At 54.3% G+C, this 27,432-nt stretch overlaps 3 protein-coding genes across 8 annotated transcripts; 1 reads left to right on the top strand and 2 right to left on the bottom strand.

The window, feature by feature from the left end:
* Positions 1–2,021: 2,021 nt before the first annotated feature.
* Positions 2,022–7,282, bottom strand: ATP1B2 (ATPase Na+/K+ transporting subunit beta 2). 2 transcript variants are annotated; one of them, XM_034989807.1, is made up of 7 exons: positions 6,595–7,282; positions 4,650–4,778; positions 4,190–4,294; positions 3,891–4,096; positions 3,596–3,652; positions 2,721–2,819; positions 2,022–2,609 (listed from the first exon to the last, which is right to left on the bottom strand). In XM_034989807.1, exons 1-7 carry the CDS (start codon positions 6,704–6,706, stop codon positions 2,445–2,447), a joined length of 873 nt encoding a protein of 290 aa, XP_034845698.1. In that variant the 5' UTR covers positions 6,707–7,282; the 3' UTR covers positions 2,022–2,444. The 2 variants fall into 2 exon arrangements, with proteins under 2 accessions (XP_034845698.1, XP_034845699.1); XM_034989808.1 differs by lacking the exon at positions 6,595–7,282 and adding an exon at positions 5,861–5,937.
* Positions 7,283–14,973: 7,691 nt separating this feature from the next.
* Positions 14,974–18,518, bottom strand: SHBG (sex hormone binding globulin). Of its 2 annotated transcripts, none has more exons than XM_034989805.1 (8): positions 18,072–18,518; positions 17,835–17,926; positions 17,498–17,687; positions 16,816–16,977; positions 16,397–16,559; positions 16,128–16,264; positions 15,394–15,607; positions 14,974–15,142 (listed from the first exon to the last, which is right to left on the bottom strand). In XM_034989805.1, exons 1-8 carry the CDS (start codon positions 18,183–18,185, stop codon positions 14,994–14,996), a joined length of 1,221 nt encoding a protein of 406 aa, XP_034845696.1. In that variant the 5' UTR covers positions 18,186–18,518; the 3' UTR covers positions 14,974–14,993. The 2 variants fall into 2 exon arrangements, with proteins under 2 accessions (XP_034845696.1, XP_034845697.1); XM_034989806.1 differs by having other exon boundaries at positions 14,994–15,142; positions 17,835–17,931; positions 18,113–18,185.
* Positions 18,519–18,987: 469 nt separating this feature from the next.
* SAT2 (spermidine/spermine N1-acetyltransferase family member 2) lies at positions 18,988–22,225 on the top strand. Of its 4 annotated transcripts, none has more exons than XM_034989803.1 (7): positions 18,988–19,236; positions 19,952–20,003; positions 20,177–20,260; positions 20,351–20,452; positions 20,610–20,650; positions 20,783–20,946; positions 22,054–22,225. In XM_034989803.1, the coding sequence occupies exons 2-7, from the start codon at positions 19,991–19,993 to the stop codon at positions 22,184–22,186; spliced, it is 537 nt and encodes a 178-aa protein (XP_034845694.1). In that variant the 5' UTR covers positions 18,988–19,236; positions 19,952–19,990; the 3' UTR covers positions 22,187–22,225. The 4 variants fall into 4 exon arrangements, 3 of the variants coding, with proteins under 3 accessions (XP_034845694.1, XP_034845693.1, XP_034845695.1); XM_034989802.1 differs by having other exon boundaries at positions 18,988–19,810; XR_004676401.1 differs by having other exon boundaries at positions 18,999–19,810; positions 20,783–21,106; positions 22,054–22,131.
* The last annotated feature ends 5,207 nt before the right edge of the window (positions 22,226–27,432 follow it).

The raw sequence follows: 27,432 nt of genomic DNA, 5'->3' as shown, positions 1-27,432 counted from the left end.
TGTGTGGATCTGGGACGCCTGGGTGGCTCAGTCGGTTAAGCGTCTGCCTTTGGCGCAGGTCATGATCCCAGGGTCCTGGGATCGAGCCCCGCATCGGGCTCCCTGCTCTGCGGGAAGCCTGCTTCTCCTTCTGCCTGCTGCCCTCCCCCCGGCTTGTGCTCTCTCTCTGACAAATAAATAAATAAAATCTTAAAAAAAAAAATTGTGTGGATCTGTGCCTATATACTAAAGGTATTTTTCGTGGCAAACACTAAGACTAACTCATTGTCAACCAACCAACAAAAACAAACCCCAAGAAAAATAAAAATGGGCTCTAGACCCATCCCTGTATGTCACAATAAACATTGTTAAGCGGACCCCCCCCTTCCTTTTTTTCTATGCTTATGTGTATACTCTTACACAAAATTAGGATCATACCGTTCTGAGGTCTGTTTCTTCTGGTCAGCTTTTCTCACGTCCCTGGGCATTTGCTGACGCTATGCTCTCTTCCCCAAACACCCCATCCTTTAAGCCTCTAGGAAACCCGCCGTTGGAAGCCCCCGATAGAAAATAGATGTCCACTCTGAATTCTGTCCTCGCCGGCTTTCAGCTTTCTCCCATTCCTGGAAGCACGTTTGTGTAGGTCTACCTGGTAGGAGAGTGTTTTCATGTGCTCCTCACCTCTCCCGTTAAACTGGGGAGCTCCTTGGGGGCAGGAACTCTGCCTCTCTCATAAGTGTGTCCTCACGGTGCCTGGAACGCACACAGTAGGCACATCCTAAGTATTGTCGCTGTACGAAGGGGTGTAGGCTTCCTGCCTCTCTTGCACTGAGTGATCGCAAAGACCATACAGGTGAAGGAGTGATCTAGTTGCTTGGACACCGGACGGAGAGCTCGGAGCTGGGAAGGAGGCCTGACGGAGCAAGCCCCGAATCACCCACACCCACCATCCCCCACTCCCTTTCCCAGAGCCCTTCCAAACGCTCGGCAAGGAACCACCCGCACGCAGGGCTCCATGTATGATATATATTTATATATATAATTGCTCTCATTTTATTGTACTTTATCCTCTTTTTACAGTAGATCTGACACAGGCATTAAATAACTGCAGAGAGAGACCACGGGGGCGAGGGCAATGCAGGAGAACATGGGGACCCGAAGGGAAGAGACTCAGAGCAGCGAGAGGGAAGGAGGGAAGGGTCCGTCTGAGGGTGGGGTGTGGGGATTGCAGTGTCAGAAAAGAGATGGACCGTTAGAGAGGGCAGAAATGAAGGGCACTATCGCTCAAGAATACCAGAGGCCCCTCGTGGAGCATTCTATGGACACTATGGGGTCGTTTAAAAACGCCAAGGGGTCTGTAGGAGACGGGGGGCCGAGACATTCAGAGCCTAGACTGAGGGGCTGTTCGCAACCTTCAGGCTGACATGCGGAGAGGGAAGGAGTTAGTGATTAGTTGATAACATGCTAAGAGAAACCAGAGGGAGGACGGTGGGGGTAGCTCTGGGCCCGGGGGGGGGGGGGGGAGGAGGTGAAATAATCCCAGAGCCAGCTGACGTTTCCAAGGTGGCCACTGGGGACCCAGCCAAAATGGCTGCCCCTCCCCCAGGGCTCCGGGGAAGAGTGGAACTTGAAGGATATTCTGGGAAAACAAACAGGGAGAAGTGAGCCATCGGCAAAAACAAAGTGGACATTCAGCCTAGGTCAACCCCATCCCTCTGAGGAGTGCCTATTGACAGGAAGAGAATTTTCAAGAACCAACGGGCACTCCCCTTCCAGACCCTGGTTCCCAGCGCACGCCATCACCAGAGGGTGAGAAGACAGATGTGCCAGAGAACAGGGAAAAGGCCACAGAGCCACCTCGTCCTCGATTACAAAGAGTTGTCTTTCAGAGGAGGGAATGGGGATGGGAGGGGGTGGGGACAGGCCGGAGGAGGAGCCGGATGCATCCAAAGCCACCAAGACAGGGACCGTGTAGATGAGGCAGAAAGTGCAAGAGAGACAGAGAAAGGGGTGAACCGAGATGTGTGTGTGTGTGTGTGTGTGTGTGTGTGTGTGTGTGAGAGAGAGAGAGAGGAGGCGGATGAGCGTGAAGGCGGGTGTGAAGGTGAGCGGGCAGGCATTTTCTATAGCTCTCTGGGGACGGAGGGGTGGAGACACCCCACTCCCAGCTAAACCAGAACCAGAACAGCTAACTCCCCTGGGGCCGTCCCGGGATCCTGTCTCCCTGCCTGTGACCGAGCTAGAATCAGCTAGAATCGGGAGAGGAAGGGGGGGAAACTGAGGGCTGGGAATCACAAACGGCAGTCAGGCTGGGTTCACAAGTAAAGAAAGAGGGCGTGAGTCTCCAACAAGTCATAGCTCTGTTATAAAAAATACCTTTGGGGTGGGTGAGGGAGGGATCAGGCAGGGTCAGGGACATTCCAGAAGCATCCATAGGAAAGAGGCGGGGGCAGGAGGAAGGGGCCTCAGGTTTTGTTGATGCGGAGTTTGAAGGCCACGCGGCCGGCGAACTTGTCTCGCTCGTCGTCCGTGGCGATGTTGGCCGCATTGATCCGGCATTCCACGTTCACCTCCACGTTGGGGGTCACGTTCAGGAACTTCACGGCCACCAGGGGCTGCGTGTAGTTCACCTGGGCCAGAGGAGGAGAGCAAAGGTCCAGGCCCGTGGCAACTCAACCTCCTCCCCAAGGACCCCGCTCCCCTTGGGGAGCCGCCAGCCCGGGCCCCCCAGCGGGACTTACGTGGAACTTTTTGCCATAGTAAGGGAAGTACATGAGGTCGATGTTGCCATTGGCAGGGAACATGACAAAGCTGCCGAGATTCTCAGCATCTTCATCTCTCTGTGGGGGCGCAGAAGGGTGGGGGAGAGCATGCTGGGGCGCCAGGAACCCGAGAGCTCTCCAGACGTCCCTCTGTTCTTCCTTCGCCCCCAAATAATTCCTGTCTCAGATCAGCTTCCCTTGGGCTGTGAGCCTGTATGCGTGTGTGTTTGCCTGTCTCCTCCGTCAGACTGGGAAGCCCTGAAGGGCGGTAATGATACTGAAAGCCGTCCGCTACACTCCCACACCGAGTTCTTACCCCTGTCTCAGGAGTCGGTTTCTGGAGCAGAGCCGAGAGAGAGAACAGATAAATGAGTAAGGGCTCAGTAGGCCGGGGAGGGGGGAGCGGTGTGAGTGAAGAGGGACAGAATGTTTCTAGAGAGGACAGAGGTGGGATCCAGGGACACTGAGGGGCGGCGGGTGGTGCTAACTACCAGACACCTAGAAAGAACTGAGGAAGGAACAAGTGAGCTGCGAGAGGGAGAGCGGAAGTCATGGTTATCAGGGACTAGAAGAGAAGGTGGAAGGGTTAGGGATGGAAGCCGGGGGCCAAGGCTTGCGTGGAGTCAGGGAGGCGGGTGTCTATCCACACAAGAGCGAGCTCCTGCATCCTAGAGAGAAGCAAGAGGGGTGGGAGCCCCTTGGGAGTTCGAGTCACAGTAGCACCCACTCTTACCCCCTTGTCCCTATAGAGAAGGGGCCTCTGAGAGCAAAGAAGATAAGGAGAGATCAGTGCATTAGGTGGAAACCACGAAGGGCACGCAGGTGGGCAGGTGGGCAAGGCCCGACAAACTCACCTTCCCCACACAGGTAACGTTCATGCTCTGATTGGCTCCGGCGTAGAAGTTGATGACCTGGAGGGAGGAGAGAGGGATGAGGGAGAGAAAAAAGATGGTAAAGATACAGGTACCCAGCCTTCCCTCCACACACCCCAGCCTCCGACGGCCCCATCTCTCCTGTTCCCCCAGCCACTCAAACATCCAAAAATCTCTCCAGCATCCAGCAGCCCCAGCGAAAGAGAGCGTCTGCCAGCAGAGGGTGGGCCCGGCCCCCTCCTCCTTGGTCCTCCCCGGTGACCATGTTCACATGTACCCGGTTCATCTTGATGAAGACACAGGGCTGCCCAGTGCTGTAACCATAGTGGGTCGGGTCGCCGAGGCCAGAGCAGTTGCCCAGCTGGGTTCGGTTGAACTGGCAGGCACGCTTCGGGTAGTTGAGAACTCCATTATCCGGCTGTTCATAGTAGCGTCCAGGGCGGCACACGTCATTCTTCTGGGCTTGGATGGAATCGTTGTAAGCTAAGGAGGTGGGAGAGACAGGGTCATGGGCCCGCTGTTCTGCCTCCTGGGTCCCCCAATCCCCTGCCCGAGCTCCCGCACAACCACACTCACGCTCCAAGAACTTGTTGAGCTTCTGAACGTGCTGGTCCCAGCTCTCGGCATCACTGACGTTGACAATGACATCAAGATTCTCCGTCTTGGGGCGAATCATCAAGCCTATGGCCGACAAAGCCGACATATATATATATATATATGATGAGGGACCACACACAGAGTGAAGAAGATGGACATAGGGAGCAGCAGGGTGATGGATGGGTGGGGTGAAGATGTGAGATCGTCTTCACAGGAGGACGATCTCCTGGGGACAGAGAGCACCTCCCCAGGTCACAAAGCTCTCCGCCGCAGGAAACGGGAAGAAAGGCGGACTTCAGGCACTCCCTTGTACATGGCAGTCGGGCCACCAGAACCAAGCCTCTGTGAACTGTGAGTTCTTGGGCTTGGAAGTTCTTTTTTTGGAGGCTTGGGGGGCACAGGGCCAGTTAATGGCGGGTGGGGAGCGTGCATCACTCACCCGGTGTGGCCAGGCGGTCCTGGTACTTGGGGGTATGGTCAGAGACAGTCTGCAGCATGACCCACATGGTAAGGGTGAACATAGCCGTGAGGAAGCCATAGAAGACGAGGTAGAAAAGGAGGATAAAGGCTAGGGAGGAGGAAATGAGGTCAGCAGGTTCCAAGGCTCCCGGGATGACCTCGCCTATCCCCACACACCCGTCTCCCACTCGGAGGTTCAGCACGGGGACGGGTCACAGAGTCTTGGGGACATCTTAGAGCCTTCCCTTGGGAGCAAAGGGAGACAAGCTGGAAACAGGCAGTTGCGTCTGGCTTCCAGCCATGGCTCCCAGCCCCCTCCGGTCCTAGGGCACAGTGAAGCCCAACCTTGCGGAGGCCACAAGAGACCTAAATTCTCGTTGCTGGGACAACCCCAAGTATAGGCCACAGTCATTTTGCATCAAATTATGTTCCCAACTTCTCGACCATTCATGGCCCTGAAAAGGCACCACATCTGTGATTGCTGCATTGGTCCTCGTGCTGTCCATCCAGAAAAAGGACTTTTTACACCAGCACTGACCGCCATTCACAACTACACTCTCACCCCATCTCTCAGACTACGGACCCTCACATTCAAACACAAAACCTTCTCTCCCCCGGCACCCTACACAAGTCAGGCCTTGCACGCGAATCCTGTCTACCTAGGACATCTCTCAGAGCTGTCCAGAACCTTCAACAGTCACCCCACCCCCAATTCACACACAGCTCCCAAGGCAGAGGCGGAGAGTAAAGGTGGACTATCCCAGAGCCTTCCAGGCAGAGAACAGGTGCTTGCTGGATGGACACGGAACTCCGTCACTCCTCAGCCTACTGTGTCTGCTGTTCCCACCACCCAGGACCCCCAGTCCTTCCATCTCAGAAGACACATTCCCCATGAAGCTTCTCTAGATTTCCCCAAGCAGTCAGGGACCCCTCCAATCCCAGGGGCTGGGCCTCCAGTCCCCCCACCCCAAGGCAAGGGCTGCACTGGACCCACCTCCAGGGCCCCGGGTGGAGGGTGCTGATGGGAATAGCGTGCAATCAGCGTGGATGAATCGCAAATTGTGTCACACAGGGTCCCCCATGCTTCGACTTCCCCGCTTCACAATCCCTTTTGGAAGATTGCCACCCCTCACCTGCACTCAAGCCCATTACCAGACCCCCCCCCGACTAGAGATAACTCCCTCCACACACCTCGAGTCCTGCTATGGGTTGGGGAGGTCCCAAGGCACCCCAACCCCACAGACACGCTCTGCCGGATGATGTACGCATCTCACCACCGCTGGCATCTACTCCTCCCTCCGCCTGAGACATCTGAGCCGAACATCCAACCTCCAAAATCTCCCAGGGCCCCCCCTCCCCACCCGCCCCCCACCCACAAAGCAGCCACAGAAAGCTCCCAACGCTCAGCAGTGGGATACTGACAACTTCCGCTGTGAAGAACCCCCCCCACACCCCCCCACCCGCCCAAGACCCGCCCCCTCATGAATGTTCCCAGGGTCCAGGGGATGGGCACGAGCTAAAAATAGACGGGCTTGGCTGGCTAGTGAGAGCCAGAGGGAGGGAAGGGGCGCTCTTCTGGGGAAGGCGGGGGGGGGGGGGGCGACCATGCGGAGCGGACCTGCCCCGAGAGGGAGCGCGAGCGCCACGGCGCGGACACGCGCGCACGGCCCGCGACCCCCCGCGCGAGGGGGCTCCGCGGGGGGCGGGAAGGCGGCGGTGACCTACTTTCTCCGCCTCCGCAGCGGCCGGCCGGGGAGATTAGACCGGCGATTCGGTCCCCTCCCAGGCCAGAGCCCGGCAGGGGGGCCGGACGCCGGGGACCCGGGAAGGGGGCTGGGGCCGAGCCGGCGGGACCCGCTGCCCGCCCCGCCCGGCGTCGCCCGGCGGACCCCCGCCCCGCCCCTCGCGCGGCCCGCCCTGCGTACCCCAACTGGTGCCGGTGCGGCCCATGAACTGGTGCGTCCTCGGGTTCCACACGAACTCCTTCCACTCCTCAACCACCTGCCCGCAGCTCTTCTTCTCCTTCTGGATGACCATCTCGGCGGCGGGGGGCGAGTCCCGCGCGGGGCTGGGGGCTGCGGAGAAGCTGGGGTGCGGCGCGCAGAAGCCCCCCCCGCACGCTCTGGAACGCGCGGGGAGCAAAGGCAGCGGGGGCGAGGGAGGGAGACCCTCCTCAGCTAGGCAGCTGCTGCAAATTCCGGGGCGCACGGCCACGCGCTGCGGGGTGCTGGCAGCGCGGCGTAGGATGCACGGATCCCAGGCCCCCCAGCTACGAGGAAAAGGGGGACTGTCAGAGCAGGGGAGGTTAGAAAGGGGAAGGGGTGCGGTGCAGCCTCACCCCCCCCCCCAGACCTTCTAGAAACAAAATGAAAAGGGATGCAAAAACAGACGGCTGCAAAACCGGAGCTAAACGCAGAAAAAATAGGGGTGCGAGGAGGCCAGGGAGGGGTGGGGGAGGGGGCTGCCCCGAAATCCGAGATGCAAAGAGGCTGTGGAGAGGGGCCGGGTGACCGCTCAAGGCTCTTCCGCCAAGCGGAGACCGCCACACCAGTGGTGGCTCGGCCGCGGGGGTGGGGCAGGGACGCGCAATTGGGGGACGGCCAGGGATGGGGGTCCCCCAGGCGGAGGCTCCGCTCCTCAGCAGTGCGGGGCCGGCGGTCGCGGCGCGCACTCTTTATACTCGGCGGCTGTGGGGGTGTCCGCCCCCTTCCCACCCCCAGAAGCCCCGCCTCCTCGCCGCTGGCCCGGGCGACCTCATACATATGCAAATATGGAGAGAGGGATTGGGCCCGCCCCCCTGCCGCCTCTTCGGCACCCGGAGGTCTCTCCCCTCCCCCCACCCCAGGTACTGGACGGGATCAGGTGGATGGAGGGGATGGAGGGCGTGTCGGGGCGGAGTAGAGGGAAAGATAACCCCGGAGTGACACGGAGCTGGAGAGGGAAGCCGTTCTGTGCTGAGAAGGGGCCCCAGGCCGGCCGCTGGAGACTAAGATCCGGAGACGGACAGGGCCAAATGTGAGAGGAATAGAGAAAGCGCCAGAGAGAGACCAGGACAAACAGTAGGGACTAGTGCTAGAACAGGCCACACAGAGACGGATAGAGGTCACCACAGGACGGAAATCCCCTTTGGGGAGCAGCTACCACCCACCCAGCACCCCCATACCTCCTTCACAAGTTCCACAGCCCCTGGTCCTCTCCAAGCCTAGAAGCTTCCCCATGTCCCTACCCACTCTCTGGGTGAAGCCCTTCCCGACACCACATTCCCATTCCCGGGCCCTAGCATTGCCCTGAGACCCCGGCCCTGGACCCAGGTGTGCTCAGGGGTTGTGTCTCCCCACCCCCATCCCCATATCTGAACTCCCCCTTCCCCGTTTGCCCATTTGGATCGACAAACATTTACTGAGTACCTACAAGAGACCTTATGCAACTCTAGCCCTGGGGAGGCAAAGTCACGGTTCTCCTGGGGCTCAAGAGACCCACAGACTAGTAGGGGGGTACGAGAGCCTCTGGAGACCTCGACTTAAGAATCATTATCTGTTACTTTTCATCTCTCTTCAAATCTTGCCACTTTCCCTTGGAGAAGTGTTTTTTCTCCTTTCAACTATCACCCAATATCCTTGGCTCTCGTCCTCAACAGTGCCTATTCCGATTGTCAGCCTCCCCCTCGCATGCTCTCCCCCACCTTCCCCGAGCCTGGCTTCATGAACCCGGGATCTGCTCAAACAAGGTTGGTGCTCAGAATAGCCTCATGCTTGGGTTTGTGCTCTGCTGTCACTATCTTGTAACTCTTCATAATTTTATCTTTGAACTTGTAATTTGCAAGTGAAGTCCAACGGGACAATGGAGTGTGCTTGTGAGCAGAGGAGATGCAGGTAACATGCCATTAGTGAGCCTCCCTGGGCACAGACCCACCACACACGGGAGCTCAGCGAGATTCAAAGCGAGGACGAGGTAAGCGTGTTGTGCATACACCTGAACCACTCGGGGTGCTGATCACCGAGAGGCCACACTTTACGTTCGAAGCAGACCTTGCTTGGAATACAGAAAGAAGGCAGTGGTGTTCTAGAAGACATGGGTGACTGAGGCATCTTACTCTACCCTTTCTCTGTCCTGCAAGCTACCTCCTGACTGAGCCAACCACTTCTGCGAGCAAGGATGACATGGAAGGAAGGGGAGCACTGAGTTGCCCATAATTCCTTTTCTTCTCAGTCCTTCTGTGCTCATCCGAAAGCTGAAGGTAGAAAAATGGTAGTTTTTCTTTATTTCGAACAACGTTAAATAGCAGAAAGTCCCATGAGAATTCAAGGAAAGAACGGCAGAAGAAAAGGAAAACATTTTCTCTTTCAGGGCCTTGACTGGCCCTTTTCCCCTGCTTTTTGAACAAGGGATCCCACATCTTGGTTGTGCACTGGGTCCTGCAAATTATACAGCTGGCTCTGGAGCAGGCTCTGGATTAATTTTCTCAAGATACAGTTTTAATTAGGCCACTCCTCAGCTCAGAGGTCTTCAATGGCTTCCTGTTAGCTTGCAGGATGGAGTCCTGATTCTTTTGTCTCTCCTTCAGGACATTCCACAATCTAGACCCAGCCCGTGTCCCCAACCTCCTCTCCCACGAGGACCCAACTCGTCTTCCGCTGGAGCTTTGCTGGCCACTCCCAGGACAAACCGTGCTTGCTCCTGGCTTCACACCTTTGCCCATTTCATTCCCTCATCCTGGAAGACGGCCCACCCTTCGGAGTCCAGCCCCAACTCCCATTCATTCATTCAGTGCATAGGCTAATGAGCAGTTACTTAGAGCCGGGCACTGTTCTGGTCCCTGTGCTCCCGGGACTCCCGTTCCAATAAATAATAAAAACCAGCAAACAAATGAAACAATGCATTATAATATTATGCAGGAAAAATAAAACAGCGTGATGTGCCAGAGAGCCCCTGGATGGTCCAGGAGGGCCCTACCAAAGAGCTTAAGGGTCAGTGTGGGACCTGACTAACCCAAAGGAGCCACAGGGACCTGTAGGAGAAGACTCTTCCTTCCAGGAGGAGGAAGATTAGCGCAAAAGCTGGCCTTCGATGAGGGAAGGCAAGATGGGTACAGCCAGAGATCCAAGAGGGAGGCAGGAGCCAAATCATACAGGTCAAAGGGCGTAGTTTGGATTTTAATCCAACGATCACAGAAGCAATTCTAGGGTTTTAAGCAGAGGAGTGATGTGATGAGAGTTCATGAAAATCACCATGGCTGCAGCGTGGAGCGTGGACCACGGGAAGCAAGGAGACCAGTGGGGAGGGCTTCACAGGAGACTGTGCAGGAGATGCGGAAGTTCTAGAGGAGGGGAGCAGGTTTACAGGTGGAGACAAGAGGAAAGGTGCAGGATCTACGGTGGAAGGACCATCACAGGAACCATGGGGGTGACAGAAAGAGAGGAGTCGAGTCTAATGCCTGAGTTTTTGTCTGGAGTAACTGGGCTGAAAGCTCAGACTTTGAGCACTTTGTGAACAGGCCTTTGTCTCAGACTTCATATATATCCTCCATTACCCAAGCAACCCACGGAGCTATGGAAGATAAAGTCTGGTTGCTGAATTGTGCTTCAGCACAGAATGGCTCCTTCTAGAAACCGCAGGGGGGCACTTGCCCTTCCTTTCATCGGGCAAGGAGCATTGGAATGAGCCAGGCTCCATCCGGAGAGATGAGGCCTGGATGCTACCCTCAACCCACATGGCCTGGCCAACACAGGCCTGGGGAGAGCCTCCAGACCGCTGGCTCAGTCTCCGTCCTATACACGGGCTCCCTCGGAAAAGAATGAATGTCTTCTGTGCGTTTCAGGGTGAGGCCGAAGGTATCTGCTGCACCCATGTACGTCGTCTTCTCCTATAGGTGCGGGTCAGCATGAAGGGGGGCGGGAGGGAGCATGCTACCAAATGCAGCATTGGTGTTCGCAGGGAAATATGGTAAGGAAGGGGTGGGGGTCAAAGAGCCATTACAAACCGGGGCGCCTGGGTGGCTCAGTCGGTTAAGGTTCTGCCTTCGGCTCCGGTCATGATCCCGGGGTCCTGGGATCGAGCCCCGCATCGGGCTCCCTGCTTGGCGGGAGGCCTGCTTCTCCCTCTCCCGCTCCCCCTGCTTGTGTTCCCTCTCTCGCTGTGTCTCTCTCTGTCAAATAAACAAATAAAATCTTTAAAAAATAAATAAATAAATAGGGGCGCCTGGGTGGCTCAGTCGGTTAAGGTTCTGCCTTCGGCTCAGGTCATGATCCCGGGGTCCTGGGATCGAGCCCCGCATCGGGCTCCCTGCTCAGCGGGAAGCCTGCTTCTCCCTCTCCCACTCCCCCTGCTTGTGTTCCCTCTCTTGCTGTGTCCCCCTCTGTCAAATAAATAAATAAAATCCTAAAAAAAAAAAAAAAAGAGCCATTACAAACCTCCAGCCCCTTCCTGGAACCCAGCCATCTCCAGAAAGAAGGAAGGGAATAAGGGCTCCCACAGAAATCGGAGGGAGAGATGAACCATGAGAGACTATGGACTCTGAGAAACAGACAGGGTTCTAGAGGGGAGGGGGGAGGGGGGAGGGGGGATTGGTTAGTCCGGCGATGGGTATTAAGGAGGGCACGTACTGCATGGAGCACTGGGTGTTATACGAAAACAATGGATCGTGAATCACCACATCAAAAACTAATGATGTATTGTATGGTGACTAACATAACATAATAAAATAAAATTAAAAGAAAAAAAAAGGGCTCCCACAGCCGCTCTCCCAAATCCAGAGGCTGTCATGAGGTCTGTGACCCTTGGTCCTCCTCCCACCCCCGAAAATCCCAGGGATTTGGCTATCCGGGTTCCCAACAAGATAGGTCTTTGCAGAGACAAGAAGAAAGAAAAGAACTCCAACACACAGATGTGGGGATGGGGGGGTGGAGGGCTATTATTTAATGGGCCCAGAGTTTCGGTTTTGCAAGATGAAGAGTTCTGGAGATGGATGGTGGTGATGGTTGCCCCAAACTGAGAAACTCAAACACCACTGAGCCATAAAAATAATTAAGATGGTAAAGTTCAGGGAGCCTGGGTGGCTCAGTTGGTTGGGCGACTGCCTTCGGCTCAGGTCATGATCCTAGAGTCCCGGGATCGAGCCCCACATCGGGCTCCCTGCTCAGCCGAGAGTCTGTTTCTCCCTCTGACCCTCCTCCCTCTCATGCTCTCTGTCTCTCATTCTCTCTCTCGCAAATAAATAAAATCTTTAAAAAAAAAAGAAAAAGATGGTAAAGTTCAGTCAACCAGAGTCAAATTTAAAAAATTTTTTAAAAGATGGTAAATTGTGGGGCGCCTGGGTGGTGCAGTCGGTTGAGTGTCCGACTCTTGGTTTCATCTCAGGTCATGATCTCAGGGTCGTGATATTGAGCCCTGCATAGGGTTCTACACTCAGTTCGGAGTCTGCTTGTGTTTCTGTCTTCCTCTGCCCCTCCCCCCTGTAGAGCTTATGCACTCTCTCGCTCGCTCTCTCAAATAAAAGTAATCTTTTTTTTTAAGATGGTAAATTGTATGTTATACCACAATTGGGGGAAAAAAAAAAAAAAAAGGAGACAAACACAGATGTTCTGCCACTGACCAGACCAAGCCCGCCGGCTCCTCAGCGGGACCTACAAGGCCTCTTACCACGTGGCCCAAGGAGCCTCCTCAGTCTGCCCTCACCCCGTCTGAGCCGGCCCCTGCACACCCATCCTCGTCTTTTATATTCCAAGAACTATGCATGAGGTTAATGATAGCGATGGAAGCAACATCTCTCATATACTGAACACTTCCTATAGGCCAAGCTCAGGGCTAGGAATCTGGTCCACATGATTCATCAAATCTTCACAGCAAGCCTTGGAGAAGAGTAACTTTCCCATTTTGTAGATGGGGAACATGAAAAGTCAAGAGATTTAGGTGTTTGTTCAAGTTCAAACGTTCAGTGGCTCACCTCTTTGATGATCCTTGGTAGAACTCGAAGCCAGTTTCCTTGGCCCTTCATAGGGATCTCTATTCAAGCATTGCCCATGTCTGTCTACCTTTCTCCTAAGACTCTGGGTCTCCAGGACCAGGAGTGAGTCTTACTCATCTTCGGAGTCCCTGTGGACTACCTGACACAGAGCTTGGCGTATGGTCAACAGCCAATATTCGCTGCGTAAAAGAAGGGAAAGGAGAGGGAGGGAGAAGGAGAAGGAGGGAGGGAAGAGAGAGGCAGCGCGCAGGGTGGAGTGAGTGGGTGGACCAGGCCTGGAGGCTGCAGGGTATGCTGCCAAGCCCCAGAAAGGTTTGTAGGGGTGTGGGAGAACCAGAGAACACTGGGCAGGCACTGAAGGTGCCCTTGGTGGGGGCCTGGCAGCCTCTGTGTCAAAGCAAAGTCAGTCTTAATGAAAGAGCGTAGACAGCTCTGGACGGTAATCAGGAATCCTGGAATCTAGGGCAGACCGGAGAAAGAGAGGTTGGGGGTGCGGTGTCCTGGACAGGGTGGGGTGCAGGGAGGAGAGAAAAGCCAGGCCCTGGGAGAATCCTCAGGGACAAAAGTTCAGGAGGTTGCTGCTCAGGACCACCCCTTGATGGGGACCCAGGTGTGTTGAGGGTCCTTTAACCCTCCCCACTGGCTCACGCCTGAGCCAGGGACCCATGGGACTGGTTTTTTTCATTATTCTGGTCTTTGCCCAAGTGACACTGCCTTAGAGAGGCCATCCCTGACCACCCGGCCAATGCATGCCCGTCTACCACTGTCCTCACTTACGTTACAGGATCTTATTCCCTTTACAGCACTAACCACTATCTGAAATGATCTTGCTTACTTGTTTACGGGCTATCTGCCCCTGCCCCCATACCATGAGCTCCATAAGAACAGGGATGGTGAGGGCATCTGGGCGGTGCAGTCGGTTTCCTTAAGCCTCCGACTCTTGGTTTTGGCTCGGGTCCATGATCTCAGGGTCATGGGATCGAGCCCCGCATCAGGCTCCATGCTGAGCATGGAATCCACTAGGGTTTCTCTCTCCCTTTCCCTCTGCTCCTCCCTGACTCATGCTCATTCTCTCTCTCTCTCTCTCTCTCTCTCTCTCAAATAGATAAATCTAAGAAAAAAAAGAGAAAAGTACAGGGCTTGTGTCTTTTTTCATCAATGCATCCTCAGTGCCTAGAACAGTGCCTGGTACACAGTAAGCGCTCAGTAAATATCAGCTGAATGGACATATCCAATGGCTCAGGCAGACCCCAAACATTGCCCAGGGGACCAGAGTTGAATTTGGGCTTCCTGGCCCTGCTCGGGGCTCTCCAGAACACTCCACCTGCTGGGGGCAGCTGTAGACCACCAAAGTCAAGATTGGGAGGGTCCAAGGAGAAGCCTCAGCTTTGTGTCTTCCAGCCCCAGAGACTCTCCTGGAGCCTCCTTACCCTGGGGTCATTTAGGTCCTGGCTGATCCCTGCAGAAGGAGACAGCGGGTCCAATGAGTGACTCACCCTGTTGCCAGGGTGACTGGTAGGAAAATCATTTTAAGAAGCCAGGAGGCTGGGATCCCCATGGGTTCTGGAGATGGGGGATGGGTCAACAGCTCTAGAGAGGGATGAGGATTGAGAGGTGGGGACTGAGGGATGGAGCCCCAGGGCTCCTTAGGGGGCTGGGGGTCCGGGCTTAAAGGTTTCCCAGGAAGCTAGGGGCTGAGACAGGAGGGTGCGTGCCCTGGGTAGGGGCTGGGGCACCAGGATTCGGCAGAGGTCTGGGGACTGAGGGCTGAGTCACCATATTCTTTGAAGGCAGAGATATTCCTGAATCTGTCTGTTTTTCCCAGCTGGGACCAGCATAAACCAGCTCTTGTTTAATGGAGTAGAGACGAATTCGTCTGGGAATGCAGCAAGTGGACCAAGACCGGGAGAGATGCAGGCTGCTTCGCCCCAGGCTCCACTCCTTTTTTCTCTCTCCCGGCTGTTTCCACCCCTTTTCCCAGAACCCCTGCCCCGCTGTCTCCACGGCTCTCTCACACCCCCTGCTGCTTCTTCCTTGCACAGCAGTGGCCCATCTCAGGGACCAGAGAATTCCATTGCTTCCCTCCCCTCTGGACCTCTCAGGACCAGCCTCGGCGCGAGAAAGCTGACCTTCCTTTATGGCGCTTATTGGGTTTCCAATCATCCACTTACTTGTGAGTCTTTGCTGGATGCCTGCCTCCCCCGGGGGGACTGTGAGCGCTCAGAGGCCAGGAACCTGGGTGGCTTTTACTCATCAGGACAACCCACTGCTCAGCAGGGCGCCTGGTACATTGCAGACGCCCAGTGAATACTTGTTGAATAAATGAATGAGCAACATTCAAGGGGATTCTTAGGTGGGGATTTAATGGGTGGTGCTGGTGCTATTGTTTGGGCCCTGGGGACAGCTGTGAGTCCAGATGTCCTGACTTCTGCTCAGGGCCCGGTCCATGTCCAGCTTCTGGCCTTGTGCCCAAAGGCCATCCAAGCAAAAGGAGGCAGAAGAGGCCTCTCCTAGAGGGAGGGGGCACGGAGGGGACCTTAGGGCAGCTTGGACCCACAGGCTGCCCCCCACTTTCCCAGCTCTCTGCCTCAAGTTTTTTAAAGCACTTTCTCCCACTGCCCTTTATCCCTTCTCTTCTTGTGGCCTCTCTTCTCCCTTTCCAGAAGTTTCCTTCCCCTAAAACCACACGCTTGCCTGTCTTTTCCTTTCCCTCTAGCTATTTCCAGTGGTGTGCCGAGGAACATGAACGTCCCTGTCTTACCTGACAGAGCCCCCAGGAAGAGGCGCCCCTGCGGCTGGACCCAGAGCTTGAGGAGGGAGGCAAGGTCCGAGTCCAGGGCAGGTAAAGCAAGGATCTCCTTCTTAGACCCCTGGCTCAAGACCACCTCGGATGCAGCCAGCTTCAGCTGAAGAGGCAGTCCCAAGACCAGGGGCAGATCCAGCTCTGGCCCCAACCCAGAGGACAGCACCACCTTCTGCAGAGTGTGCGGAAAAGGGATTGGTGGTGGTGGTGGGGGGAGTGGAAAGAATGAACCGCATCAGCTCCCTGGGGCCCCATCCCTTACTGCCTCAGTGGGGCCTCTGTGCCCTACCGTCTGTCTGCCGACCATTTCAATCACCTAAATGCTGCCTCGATTTCCCTGGCTTGATAGTCCATAAAACCACCCCTCTCCCAAGTCAATACAATCTAGATAAAAGCCATTTGTAGGGGTGCCTGGCTGGCTGACTTCACAGAGCCTGCGACTCTTGATCTCGGGGTTGTGAGTTGTAGCCCCATGTTGGGTGTAGAGAGTCCTTAAACATAAAATCTAATAAATAAATAAATAAATAAATAAATAAATAAAATGTCATTTGCTTGCTGTGGGCAGCTTCGGGATGCGTCTCTACCCTCCCCCCACCTTAAGCTTTCCTAACATTGACAACTTGGAGTGTCCCCCCCACTCCCCCCTCCGCTGCTCCCAGGCTCCACTGAATACAGGCAGCGCCCACTCTTACTTGATCTTGGAGGTGGAGGCTGAGCCGAGAAGGGTTTTCTGGGGTCCCAAGGGCAAGGAGGCGGCCGGAGCCTGCTGCCAGCTGGAGTCCCAGGTCCAGAGAAAAGGCCCAGGGCCCGACATGAGGCTGGGGAATGTCTGGGGGAGGGGGAGAAGTGATCCCCCTGAGGACTCAAGGCTGGGGACTCATGGAGGGAGGCAGCGAGTGTTGGGAGGGAGACAGGGGAAGGCAGACACAGAGCTGGCCGTGCAGGGAAAAACAGCCTTTACCTTGGAGATGGAATTCTGCACGGGTCCCTGGTGGGAAGAACGTCCCAGGTTGGGACTCGACGGCACAGCTTCTGAGGCTGTTAGTAGGAGCAGATCCCGAGGTCTGGGCCTGTGGGTCCAGCCAGTTAGCCCGGCGCAGGCAGCCATCCAGGGCAGGGACCAGCTGGAGCCGGTGGAGGGAAGGTGGAGAGAAGGGAAGACGCGGGGATGTGGCCTTCCAGACATCAGAGCCCCTCCCCACCCTCAGTTTACTCCGCTGTGAGTCACAAGCACTTGGCCTCTCCCACGCAGCTCTCTCTCTCTCTCTCTCTCTCTCTCTCTCTCTCTCTCGCTCAAAGTGTGGCCTTGGACCCCCACGGTCCCCCAGCCAGCCACACTTCAACAGCTTTGGTCGGTCCCCAGCCCTGTGATGTAGTTACCGGCAAACGGAGGCTGGAGACGGGGAACAGGAGTCCCCCCAGTGCAATTCTGACGATGGGCTGGGGTTTGCTGGCCAGGGGCCCAGAGACCTGTCTCAGGCGCAGCACCTCCTCCCTGTCCACACTCAGTAGCAGCGAATCGTCAAGGATCTTCACTTCCACCTGCAGGGAGGAAGGAGCGGAGCCCAATCAGAACCTCTGTGGCCTGCCTCCACCACTTTCTTCTTCAGAAGCGGCCAAGTATAGCAGAAAGAACATGGACTCTTTGGGCGCCTGTGTGGCTCAGTCATTAAGCATCTGCCTTCGGCTCAGGTCGTGATCCCAGGGTCCTGGGATCGAGCCCCGCATTGGCCTCTCTGCTCAGCGGGAAGCCTGCTTCTTCCTCTCCCACTCCCCCTGCTTGTGTTCCCTCTCTCACTGTGTCTCTGTCAAATAAATAAAATCTTAAAAAAAAAAAAAAAGAACATAGATTCGTGGAGTCAGCTAGCATCCTTGGCTCACTCGGGCCGTGAGCCTCAGAACTCCCATCCGGAAAACCGGGGACAAGCATAGCAACTCCATGGAGGTTTTGTGCAGATTGAATAAGGTGACAGTGGGAAAGGGATGCCTGAAAACTCCTTTCTGTTCCCCTTCTGTGGACCAGCTTGGGACACCCCTCCCCTCGGGACCGGATCTGGCTTACCTGGTGCCACCTGCCATCGTCCAGCCGGGGCCCCGCGCCCACTGTAAGCTGGGCCAGCTGATTGTGCAGCTGGATCTCAGACCTGCCATCTCGAAGTCCTAGCACAAACCAGTCATCGTCTGGGTTGGTATCGCCATAAAAAATCACTCCCTCTGGATCCCAGGTTCGAAGCTCAAAGGAGGAAGAGCTTCTGGAAGGACAGAGAAGGAAAGACTGTGTATGGGGCATGCCCTCTGGGGGTAAAAGTGGGGTGGGGGAGGCTGGAGGACAGGGAGAAGATCCGAGGGAGGGAAGGTAGGGTCAGGGACTCCGTCAGGGGGCTAGGTCAACCTCCTACTTCCTGATCTTGGTGAAGTCAAAAGTCATGATGCTGATAGGCTCTTGTCCTGAGCCATTGCTGAGGTGCACAGCAGGGGGGTCCTGGACCCTCTGTCCTCGAGAGAAAACAAACAAGGTAGAGTGAGGATGGACGGAGAGGTGGGGGGGGTGGGGAGGAAAAGAAGGCAGGAGCCGAGCCAAGCGCAGCTCACTTAGTCCCGCACGCGGGCTGAGCACCCCATCCCAACAGCCGCACCTGGGTGGAGAGACCATGTCTCGGGGCCTGTCCCTGGTGGCCGGGAGGTGGAAGCAGTAACAACAGCAGTGACAGCCACCGCGGCGATGTGACCAGCGGGCCTCTGCCCTCCATGGTCAGCTGCGGTCCTCTCTGTGGCTCAGAGAGCTCTGGGGAGAATGTGTGGGGGCAGGCAGCCTTTCTGTGGTTGGTGTTGGGTTAAAGGTTGCCCCGGGGGGAAGAAGGGGGGCAGGAGACCGGGCACTGACCCTCTGGCCCCTCTGACCCCTCTGAGGACAACTCGGGGGGAGGGACAGAGTTCCTCCACTACACTCCCCCTGCCGGGAAAGTGTATGAACTCGGACAGGAGACCCCACTTCCCCACTCCTTCTCTACAGCCTGACTTGGGTCCTTAAAGCCTTCTGCCCACCTGGGGAGGCTGCCTCTGAGGGGCTGAGGTCCAGAAACAGTCCTGCCCGCACCCCAAGGAGCATCCTCTGTCAGAACTACAGCTGAGGGGCGCCTGGGTGGCTCGGTCAGTGAAGCATCTGCCTTGGGCTCAGGTCATGATCCGGGGGTCCTGGGATGGAGCCCCACCTGCTCAGTGGGGAACCTGCTGCTCCCTCTCCCTCTGCTTCTCCACCCCTCTCAGGCTCCCTCTCTCAAATAAATAAATAAAATCCTAAAAAAAAAAAAAAAAGGAACTACGGCTGAGACCTGCGATACTAAATATCCGGCTGGGTGAGTCTGGTCAAGTCATTCCACTCATGGTGCTTGTTAGTGTCCTTGTTCATAAAATGTGAAACATAGTACCTACTTTATGGGGTTACTGTAGGGAGGACTCAATGAGATAACGCAGGCACGGTGCCTGGTGTCGGCTCTGAGCTCCTCCCTCAGTGTTTTCCCAGGCCTCTGAGGCTGGCCTCAGAGGGAGGTTCTGTCCCTGACTGTGATTTAGTGGCTACTAAGAAAAGGCCCGTCCCCCACTCGGAATTATCTCCTCTTCTCCATTTATTTCGGATTTCACCATCTACCAATAGAAATGCATCACCCTCTCCCTGACCCGTTTTGAAATCCCAGTGCGCCGAGAGAAAGGACACCCGGAGCCACTCAAGACCCCCTAGGAGACAGCTCTCGGAGCTGGGGGACTTAGGACTCACCCAGGGTCGCGGGGGCCCTTGGATGGGTGAGTGTGACTGAAGAGTACAGCAGAAAATCACTGCACCCTTCACTTAGGGAAGGCCAGGGGAGGTGACTTTTGAACTGCGGGGTTTCACCCACAGAGGCTGGGACACCCGGGCGACAACAGCGAGGGAGCGGGCAGTCCAGCCTTGACCCCTGCCCGGGGGCCCAGTCACGGGGCTGGCGGCGGGGGACAGGGCTAGGGCCTCGGGGCGTGCCTGTTCTGCCAGCTGATTGGCTGGGGGGACGCGTCCCGGGAGGGTGCAGGGGTGCGGCGCCGAGAGGATCGCCCCCCCCGGCGCCCCCGGCGCTGAGCACTCCCCCGGCTCCCCGCGGGTGCAGGGGTGCGGCGCCGAGAGCACCCCCCGCACGCCCACCAGCCTCCCGGGCCCTAGCCCGCGGCGCCCCCAGGCTGTCCCGGCCCGGTGCGTAGGCCCTTTCGCAGGCCCCCTGCCTGCAGGACAGGAGGGGAGGGGCCCGGACTTCAGTCCCAGACGGCGGGGATCGAGATGGCCCCCAGATGGCGGATCCGAGAGGCCGAAGAGGGAGACTGTGGACATATCCTGAGGCTGATTCGGGTGACGCCTGCGGGCCAGGAACCGGGGCCCCCCCGAGGGGGTGCGGGCGGCGCGGCCGGGGGAGGGGGGCAGGCGGGGAGTCGGGGCCGCCTCGGGAGGGGTCCCCTGCCCTGATCCGGCCTCTGTCCCCCGCCGCCGTAGGAACTGGCCGAGTACGAGAAACTCTCGGAGCAGGTGCAGATGAGCGAAGAAGGTGGGGGCCCGGCACCCGCGTCCTGGGCCAGGCGGCGGCGGCCGGCGGGGCGGGGGGTGGGGGTGGGGAAGGGCGGAAGGGAGGGATGGGTCCCCAAGGCCCTAGCTCCGGGCCGGGCGGGCGCACACCCAGGCCCTTTCTCTGTCTCTTTGCCACAATCCCCATCCCCGCAGCCCTGAGAGCAGATGGCTTCGGAGGGAACCCCTTCTATCACTGTTTGGTGGCTGAGGTCCTTCCCGCCCCCGGGGAGCCACAGGGTAAGACCAGCAGGGCCTCGGAGGGTCCCGTCCCGGCGCTCTCAGAGGTCCCTCCCAGGCGCCCAGTGCCCTCTTCTGTCTCCATCTCAGGGCCCCGTGTGGTGGGTTATGGGCTGTATTACTTCATCTACAGCACGTGGAAGGGGCGCAACGTTTATCTGGAAGACATCTATGTGACACCGGAATGTAGGGGTACTGAGCTGGGGCCGGGGCGGGAGGAAAGCCACCCAGACCCAACCTCCATCCCCTGCCCTCTAACCCCAGCCTTATGGCCTCTTCTGAGTCCCTTCAACGGAAATAACCCCTCCTCCCGCCCCCTTTTTGTTTTCTCTCGTTTTCCCCACAACAGGTCAGGGGATTGCCTCCAAGATAATAAAAAAGGTGGCTCAGGTGAGGCGAGGGATGGGGCCGTGAGTTAGGCCCTGGAAAAGCAAGCGGGGAGGGGCGGCACAGCAGGCAAATGCAGGGTGAGAAAGCCTTTTCCTTTTTGGAAGGAAAAGTCAGCGATGTCTTCTCCCACAGGTGGCCCTGGATCAGGGCTGTTCCCAGTTCCGCCTCGCAGTCCTGGACTGGAACCAGAGGGCCATGGCCTTGTACAAGGCCCTGGGAGCCCAGGATCTGACTGAAACCGAGGGCTGGCATGCCTTTCGCTTCGAAGGAGAGGCCATGAGGAAGTTGGCGGGAAAGTGAGGCCATTCCTTGGGGATCTCCGGGGTCGACCTCCTTCCCCACCAGCTCAAGCCCTCTGCACAGGCCTCCCTGAAGGAGGAGAGGTTGCGAGTGGCTATCCCCAAATTAGGAGCAGAGCAGTATCCGGGCGGAGGCCTTTCCTCCTCCTTGTTGAGGGTGAGAAATAAAGCAGAATTACTGTAAGCGCGTGACTCGATAAGCTTCAGCCACCCCGAGACCCTTCTGGAATGTTCTGGTCTCCTGGTGTGTGTGTGAAGAGGGGAATGCTGCTTCAGGGGGTAAAGGTGGGCCCAAGGCGACGTTCACCCTCAGAGGGCCAAGTGTTGGCTCTGATCTGTGAAATATAGAGAAAAGAAGAGCAAGGGGCCAGCTTGGCACATCAGGTTTGTCGGTCCCACTTTGGGACCCAGACAAAGGCCTCCAGTGTCTGGACTGCAAGGTGCAGGACCCCAGGCTGAGGCCGGCCCAGTGGCTCAACCCATGGAGCAGACTGCCACCTGCTGGTGGTGTTTTGGGGGTGCAGGGAAGGAACACTTGTCTCAACTTGCAAAAAAAAAAAAAATCATCTCACCAGCACTTTTCCTTTTTCAAAAGTCACAGAGTCCTTATTTTCAGTTCAGGAAAACCAAACAGACCTCTAGGACCCATGGAGAGAAGGAGGGAGACAAGCTCCTGTCCTACTTTCATAATTAACCCCTATTACACAGGTACTGTGGGTTTCTTGTAGGAAAATTGGAACGTACATATAAAATAAAAATAGAATCCATAGCCTTACCTACGTAAGTGTTGTTAACCCTTTGGTATCAATTCTGCAGATTTTTTTTCAGTGTCCGTATATACACATAATTAAGTGAGTAGAGGTGGGATCATATACCTTTCTTTTTCTTTTTCTTTTTTTAAGATTTTATTCATTTATTTGAGACAGAGAGAATGAGAGACAGAGAGCATGAGAGGGAGGAGGGTCAGAGGGAGAAGCAGGCTCCCCGCCGAGCAGGGAGCCTATGTGGGACTCGATCCCTGGACTCCAGGATCACGACCTGAGCCGAAGGCAGTCGCTTAACCAACTGAGCCACCCAGGCGCCCTACCTTTCTTTTTCTTTTAGTGAGCTCTACACCCAACGTGGGGCTCAAACTCAAGATCAAGAGACACATACTGTACAGCTGTGGAACCAGGTGCCCCGGGATCATATACTTTTTAACAATATATCAGAAACATCTATGTTCCTATGCTATTAAACATGCATCTGGGGGCGCCTGGGTGGCTCAGTCGTTAAGCGTCTGCCTTCAGCTCAGGTCATGATCCCAGGGTCCTGGGATCGAGCCCTGCATCGGGCTCTCTGCTCAGCAGGAAGCCTGCTTCTCCCTCACCCTCTGCCTGCTGCTCCCCCTGCTTGTGTTCCTTCTCTCGTTTTATCTATCTCTGTCAAATGAATAAATAAAATCTTAAAAAAAAAAATAAAAATAAAAATAAACATGCATCTGTCATCACTTCTGACGGTGGTATATTATTCCTCTTGTTGATGAACCATTGGTTACATGGCCATAATTTAGACACTGAAAGGGGGCAGGCAGGCAATATAAATGTGTACATTGTAAGAAACGGGATCTCTAGATTTCTATGGAAATGTAGAGAATTGAAGATCCACCTTAAAATTTAAATTAAAAAAAAAAAAAGATTCGGCCGAACAGAACACATCAGGGGCTCAACTCTTCCTGAGTGGTGCCAATTTGGGGCCCTTAAAACCAATTTAGAGCAAAAGGGCCTTTAGGACAATCTTGATCAAGAGATAATGAAGCTGGTCAACCCCTTCCACAGCTGGGAGCCAGAAAAATCCAGTCTCATGGCCTTGGCCCATCTCAATCTGACAGGGATTTATATCATTTTTTTTCCTTTTTATTTATTTATTTTTTTAAAAAGGATTTTATTTATTTATTTGAGAGAGAGAATGAGATAGAGAGCATGAGAGGGGGGAGGGTCAGAAAGAGAGGCAGACCCCCTGCTGAGCAGGGAGCCCAACGTGGGACTCGATCCCTGGACTCCAGGATCATGACCTGAGCCAAAGGCAGTCGCTTAACCAACTGAGCCACCCAGGCGCCCAATATATCTTTTTTTTTTTATTTGACAGAGAGAGAGACAGTGAGAGAGGGAACACAAGCAGGGGGAGTGTTGAGGGAGAAGCAGGCTTCCCGCCGAGCAGGGAGCCCAATGCGGGGCTCGATCCCAGGACCCTGGGATCATGACCCGAGCTGAAGGCAGCTGCGTAATGACTGAGCCACCCAGGTGCCCCTAGAATAGAATACTTTAAACTTTAAAACTTCATGCAGAAGAAAAGGGCATAAACTAGGAAGCAATACGGCCAAATTTTATCTTGCCCCATCTTGTTTTGCCTTTGCTTTTCAGAGTTTATGATTTTCACGTTATTCTCTTGCCTTGGCCCCTGTCTTGGCCAGTTTTCACGGGATGTCTGCATTCCAGCGTCATTCTGTTCTCAGCCACAGCCTCGCCTTGGGCTCCTGCCCACTCGTCACCTCATTAGCCTCTTACTTACGAGGTGATTCTATCAGATGTTGGGCGTGATCAGTATGAGGTGATAAGGACTTGGATTCTGGCCTTGGCAGGGAGAACAAAGGGGAGGGCACTGAGGGGGAGGACTTCTTAAAGGGAACATGGAGGGACACCTGGGTGGCTCAGTCAGTTAAGCATCTGTCTCTTGGTTTTGGCTCAGGTCATGATCTCAGGGTCCTGGGATCAAGCCCCGAGTTGGGCTCCGCACTCAGCAAGGAGTCTGCTTGAGATTCTCTCTCCCTCGGCCCTCCCCCCAACTCAAGCTCTCTCTCTTAAATAAATAAAATATTTATTATTTTTTAACGTATCTTTTTTTTTTTAAGATTTTATTTATTTACTTGAGAGTCCACATACGTGCTCATGAGAGAGAGAGAGAGAGCACGAGCAGAGGGAGGGGCAGAGGCAGAGGGAGAAGCAGACTCCCTGCTGAGCAAGGAGCACAACCCAGGACTCGATCCCAGGACCCCTAGATCATGACCTGAGCCAAAGGCAGACGCTTAACCCACTGAGCCACCCAGGCTCCCCAGTAAATAAAATATTTAAAAATAAATAACAATAAAGGGAGCATAGAGGGGCGCTTGGTTGGCTCAGTGGTGAGCCATATAACTTTCGAGCTCGGGGTTGTGAATTCCAGACCCACAGTGGGTGTAGGGATTACTTAAAAAAATAAAACCTTAGGGGTGCCTGGGTGGCTCAGTCAGTTAAGTGTCTGTCTTCGGCTCAGGTCATGATCCCAGGGTCCTGGGATCGAGCCCCACATCGGGATCCCTGCTCGGCGGGAAGCCTGCTTCTCCTTCTCCCACTCCCCCTGCTTATGTTCCCTCTCTCTCTGTGTCTCTCTCTGTCAAATACATAAATAAAATCTTTAAAAAAATAAATAAATAAAAATAAAATCTTAAAAAAAAAATAAAGGGAGCAGAGAGAAAGCATAATTAAAACATCTCTCAAATCCGTTCACATCCCTATGTCCCCTTCCTCTATCATCTTTGAAAACGGCCGTAGTCTCTTGACCGACCTCCTCCTGTAGCTGCCCCCTTCCCTGAGGTTATGAGTACTCTTTTATCATTGATATACATTATTTTATATAAACAGTCAAATACTTCTATAAGGCTGATAGAAAAAATAGTAGCATTCCAACTCCCTCAGTTTTTCAGAGACGATCGCTTTCAGTTGAGTGTTTAAATTGCGTTACTATGTTTTGTCTTGGATTCATCTGTACATCTCAAACTAAAAATAGCATGCAAGTGTTGCTACTTCTTGTTGCTTCTGTTTCAGGCGGCAGCGATTGACTTCCCACTGCTAACTCTCTTGTCCACCCCCACCATCCCCCCACCCCCATTTCCCATCAATCCACACTTCCAATATGTCATAATTCTGGTTCGATCTGTTTAGTGTTTACGCTATTATGATAATGCAAATGCTCTTTACAGTTGTGCCGTATGGATAGTTTTTTGGGGTTTTTTTTAAGATTTTATTTATTTGGGGCGCCTGGGTGGCTCAGTCGGTGAAGCGTCTGCCTTCAGCTCAGGTCATGATCCTGGAGTCCCTGGATCGAGTCCCGCATCGGGCTCCCTGCTCAGCGGGGAGTCTGCTTCTCCCTCTGGCCCTCCTCCCTCTCATGCTCTCTCTCTCTCTCTCTCTCAAATAAATAATATCTTTTTTTAAAAGATATTTTAGATATTTATTTAGATTATTTAGATTTTAAAAGATATTTGAGAGAGAGAGAGAGTGAGGGTGAGCAGGGGGAGGGGCAGAGGGAGAGGGAGAGAATCTCAAGCCGACTCCATGCTGAGCACAGAGCCTGAGCTGAGATCATGACCTAAGCTGAAATCAAGAGTTGGATGCTTAAAGGACTGAGCATGGGTGGCTCAGTCGTTAAGCGTCTGCCTTCGGCTCAGGCCATGGTCCCAGGGTCCTGGGATCGAGCCCCACATCGGGCTCCCTGCTCGGCAGGAAGCCTGCTTCTCCCTCTCCCACTCCCCCTGCTTGTGTTCCCTCTCTTGCTGTGTCTCTCTCTGTCAAATAAATAAATAAAATCTTTAAAAAAAAAAAAAAAGGGACTGAGCCACCCAGGTGCCCCGCCATGTGGATAGTTAAATTGTTACCATTTATGTTTTTTCTTAAATCAGTACTTGCTTTGTTCTTTATGTTTGTTTGCTTCGTTTTCTGTGTACTCTAATTTATCCCAAAATTCTCCTTTAGTTGTGTTAATGTGTTCTAAGGATATACAAACACGTAAGGAATTTTATTTCTTCTATTTGAGAATTTTCTCGCAGAGCCTTTAGACCTACTCCAGCACAGAGAGGCTGGTCTTCAGACCGCACTGCTGGGTCTCTCTCCACACCCATCTTGGGATTCCCTTTGCCTCTCTTGGATTGATCTCCTGTTTCCTGCAACCTATCTCCAACGTATCTCTTTATCTTTTTCAGTTTATTTTGATTGGAGCTTCTTCTTTTTTTTTTTTTTAAGATTTCATTTATTTTTTAGAGAGCGAGCGAGAGGGAAACAGCATGAGAGGGGAGAGGGTCAGAGGGAGAAGGAGGCTCCCCACCGAGCCAGGAGCCCGATGTGGGACTCAATCCCAGGACCCTGGGATCATGACCTGAGCCGAAGGCAGACGTTTAACCATCCGAGCCACCCAGGCGCCCTTGATTGGAGCTTCTTAAGAAAGAGTACTTGGGAGATAATTTTGTTGGGACCTCGGGGCACCTGGCTGGCTCAGTGGAAAGTCATGTGACCCTTGATCTCAGGGTTTTGGGGTTGTGAGTTCAAGCCCCACGTTGGGTGTAGAGATTACTTAAATAAAAACTTAAAAAAAAAATGTTGGGACCTTCTAAGTCTGAAAATGTCTCTGTTCTACTCTTACGCTCAACTGACGTTGTGGCTGGGTATCAAATACTACGTTGGAAATAATTTGCGCTAAGAATTTTGAGGGCATTTCTCCATTGTCTTCAAGCTTCTGGTGTTGCTGTTAAGAAGCCTGAAATTTTTCTTACTCTGGAAAATAAAGTGTGTATGAAGCCTATTTTCATTTTCTTTCTCTCTTTGCCCAACCACAACTTTTAGGATCTCCTCTTTGTCCTAGCCTTCTGAAATCTTACATGGAAAGTTTTAGTGGGAACCCAGTGGGTCTTTGCAACCTAGAAGCTCACCTTCTTCAGTTCTAGAAAAACATTTTTTTATTTTTTTATTTTTTTTAAAGATTTTATTTATTTATTTGACAGAGAGAGACACAGCGAGAGGGAACACAAGCAGGGGGAGTGGGAGAGGGAGAAGCAGGCTTCCCCCTGAGCAGGGAGTCCCACACAGGGCTTGATCCCAGAATCCTGAGATCATGACCTCAGCCCAAATTAGATGCTTAACTGACTGAGCCACCCAGACACCCCCCCCCTTTTTTTTTTTTGATAGAGAGCGCTTGTGGGCACATGTGTGAGCGTGCAAGCTGGGGTTGGGAGGGGAGGGGCAAAAAGAGATTCTTCAGCAGGCTTCACACCCAGCACAGAGCCCGACTCCGGGATCGATCTCACAACCCTGAGATCATGACATGAGCTGAAATCAAGAGTGGGATGTTTAACCAACCGAGCCACCCAGGTGCCCCTAGAAAAAATTTTTTCAATTCTTATTTTTGGGGGTACCTGGGTGGCTCAGTCGGTTAAGCATCTGCCTTCGGCTCAGGCCATGATCTCCGGGTCCTGGGATTGAGCCCTGCATTGGGCTCCCTGCTCAGCAGGCAGCCTGCTTCTCCCTCTCCCTCTGCCTGCCACTCCCCCTGCTTGTGCTCTCTCTCTCTCTCTCTGATAGATAAATAAAATCTTAAAAAAAAATAAAAGAATACAAATTTTAAAAATAAAATAAATAATAAATTGTTATTTTTTGGACTATTTCTTCCCCTCCATATTTCTGTTATTTCTTTCTG

This window comes from Mirounga leonina, unplaced genomic scaffold (assembly GCF_011800145.1).
Source record: "Mirounga leonina isolate KUSES-001 unplaced genomic scaffold, KU_Mleo_1.0 Mir_488, whole genome shotgun sequence".
NCBI lineage: Eukaryota > Metazoa > Chordata > Mammalia > Carnivora > Phocidae > Mirounga > Mirounga leonina.
This window is presented reverse-complemented; position numbering and strand designations above follow the sequence as displayed.

Coding starts and splice junctions, on each gene's coding strand:
- ATP1B2 (XM_034989807.1), bottom strand. CDS start 6,706: ATGGTCATCCAGAAGGAGAAGAAGAGCTGCGGGCAGGTGGTTGAGGAG. Junction 4,779..6,594: donor CCGCACCGGCACCAGTTGGG/GTACGCAGGGCG, acceptor CCTCCTCCCTAG/CCTTTATCCTCCTTTTCTAC. Junction 2,610..2,720: donor ACTATGGCAAAAAGTTCCAC/GTAAGTCCCGCT, acceptor CCTCTGGCCCAG/GTGAACTACACGCAGCCCCT.
- SHBG (XM_034989805.1), bottom strand. CDS start 18,185: ATGGAGGGCAGAGGCCCGCTGGTCACATCGCCGCGGTGGCTGTCACTG. Junction 16,560..16,815: donor TCTCCAGCCTCCGTTTGCCG/GTAACTACATCA, acceptor CACCGGCTCCAG/CTGGTCCCTGCCCTGGATGG. Junction 16,265..16,396: donor TGCAGAATTCCATCTCCAAG/GTAAAGGCTGTT, acceptor CCCCTCCCCCAG/ACATTCCCCAGCCTCATGTC.
- SAT2 (XM_034989802.1), top strand. CDS start 19,742: ATGGCCCCCAGATGGCGGATCCGAGAGGCCGAAGAGGGAGACTGTGGA. Junction 20,004..20,176: donor GGTGCAGATGAGCGAAGAAG/GTGGGGGCCCGG, acceptor CCATCCCCGCAG/CCCTGAGAGCAGATGGCTTC. Junction 20,651..20,782: donor TAATAAAAAAGGTGGCTCAG/GTGAGGCGAGGG, acceptor CTTCTCCCACAG/GTGGCCCTGGATCAGGGCTG.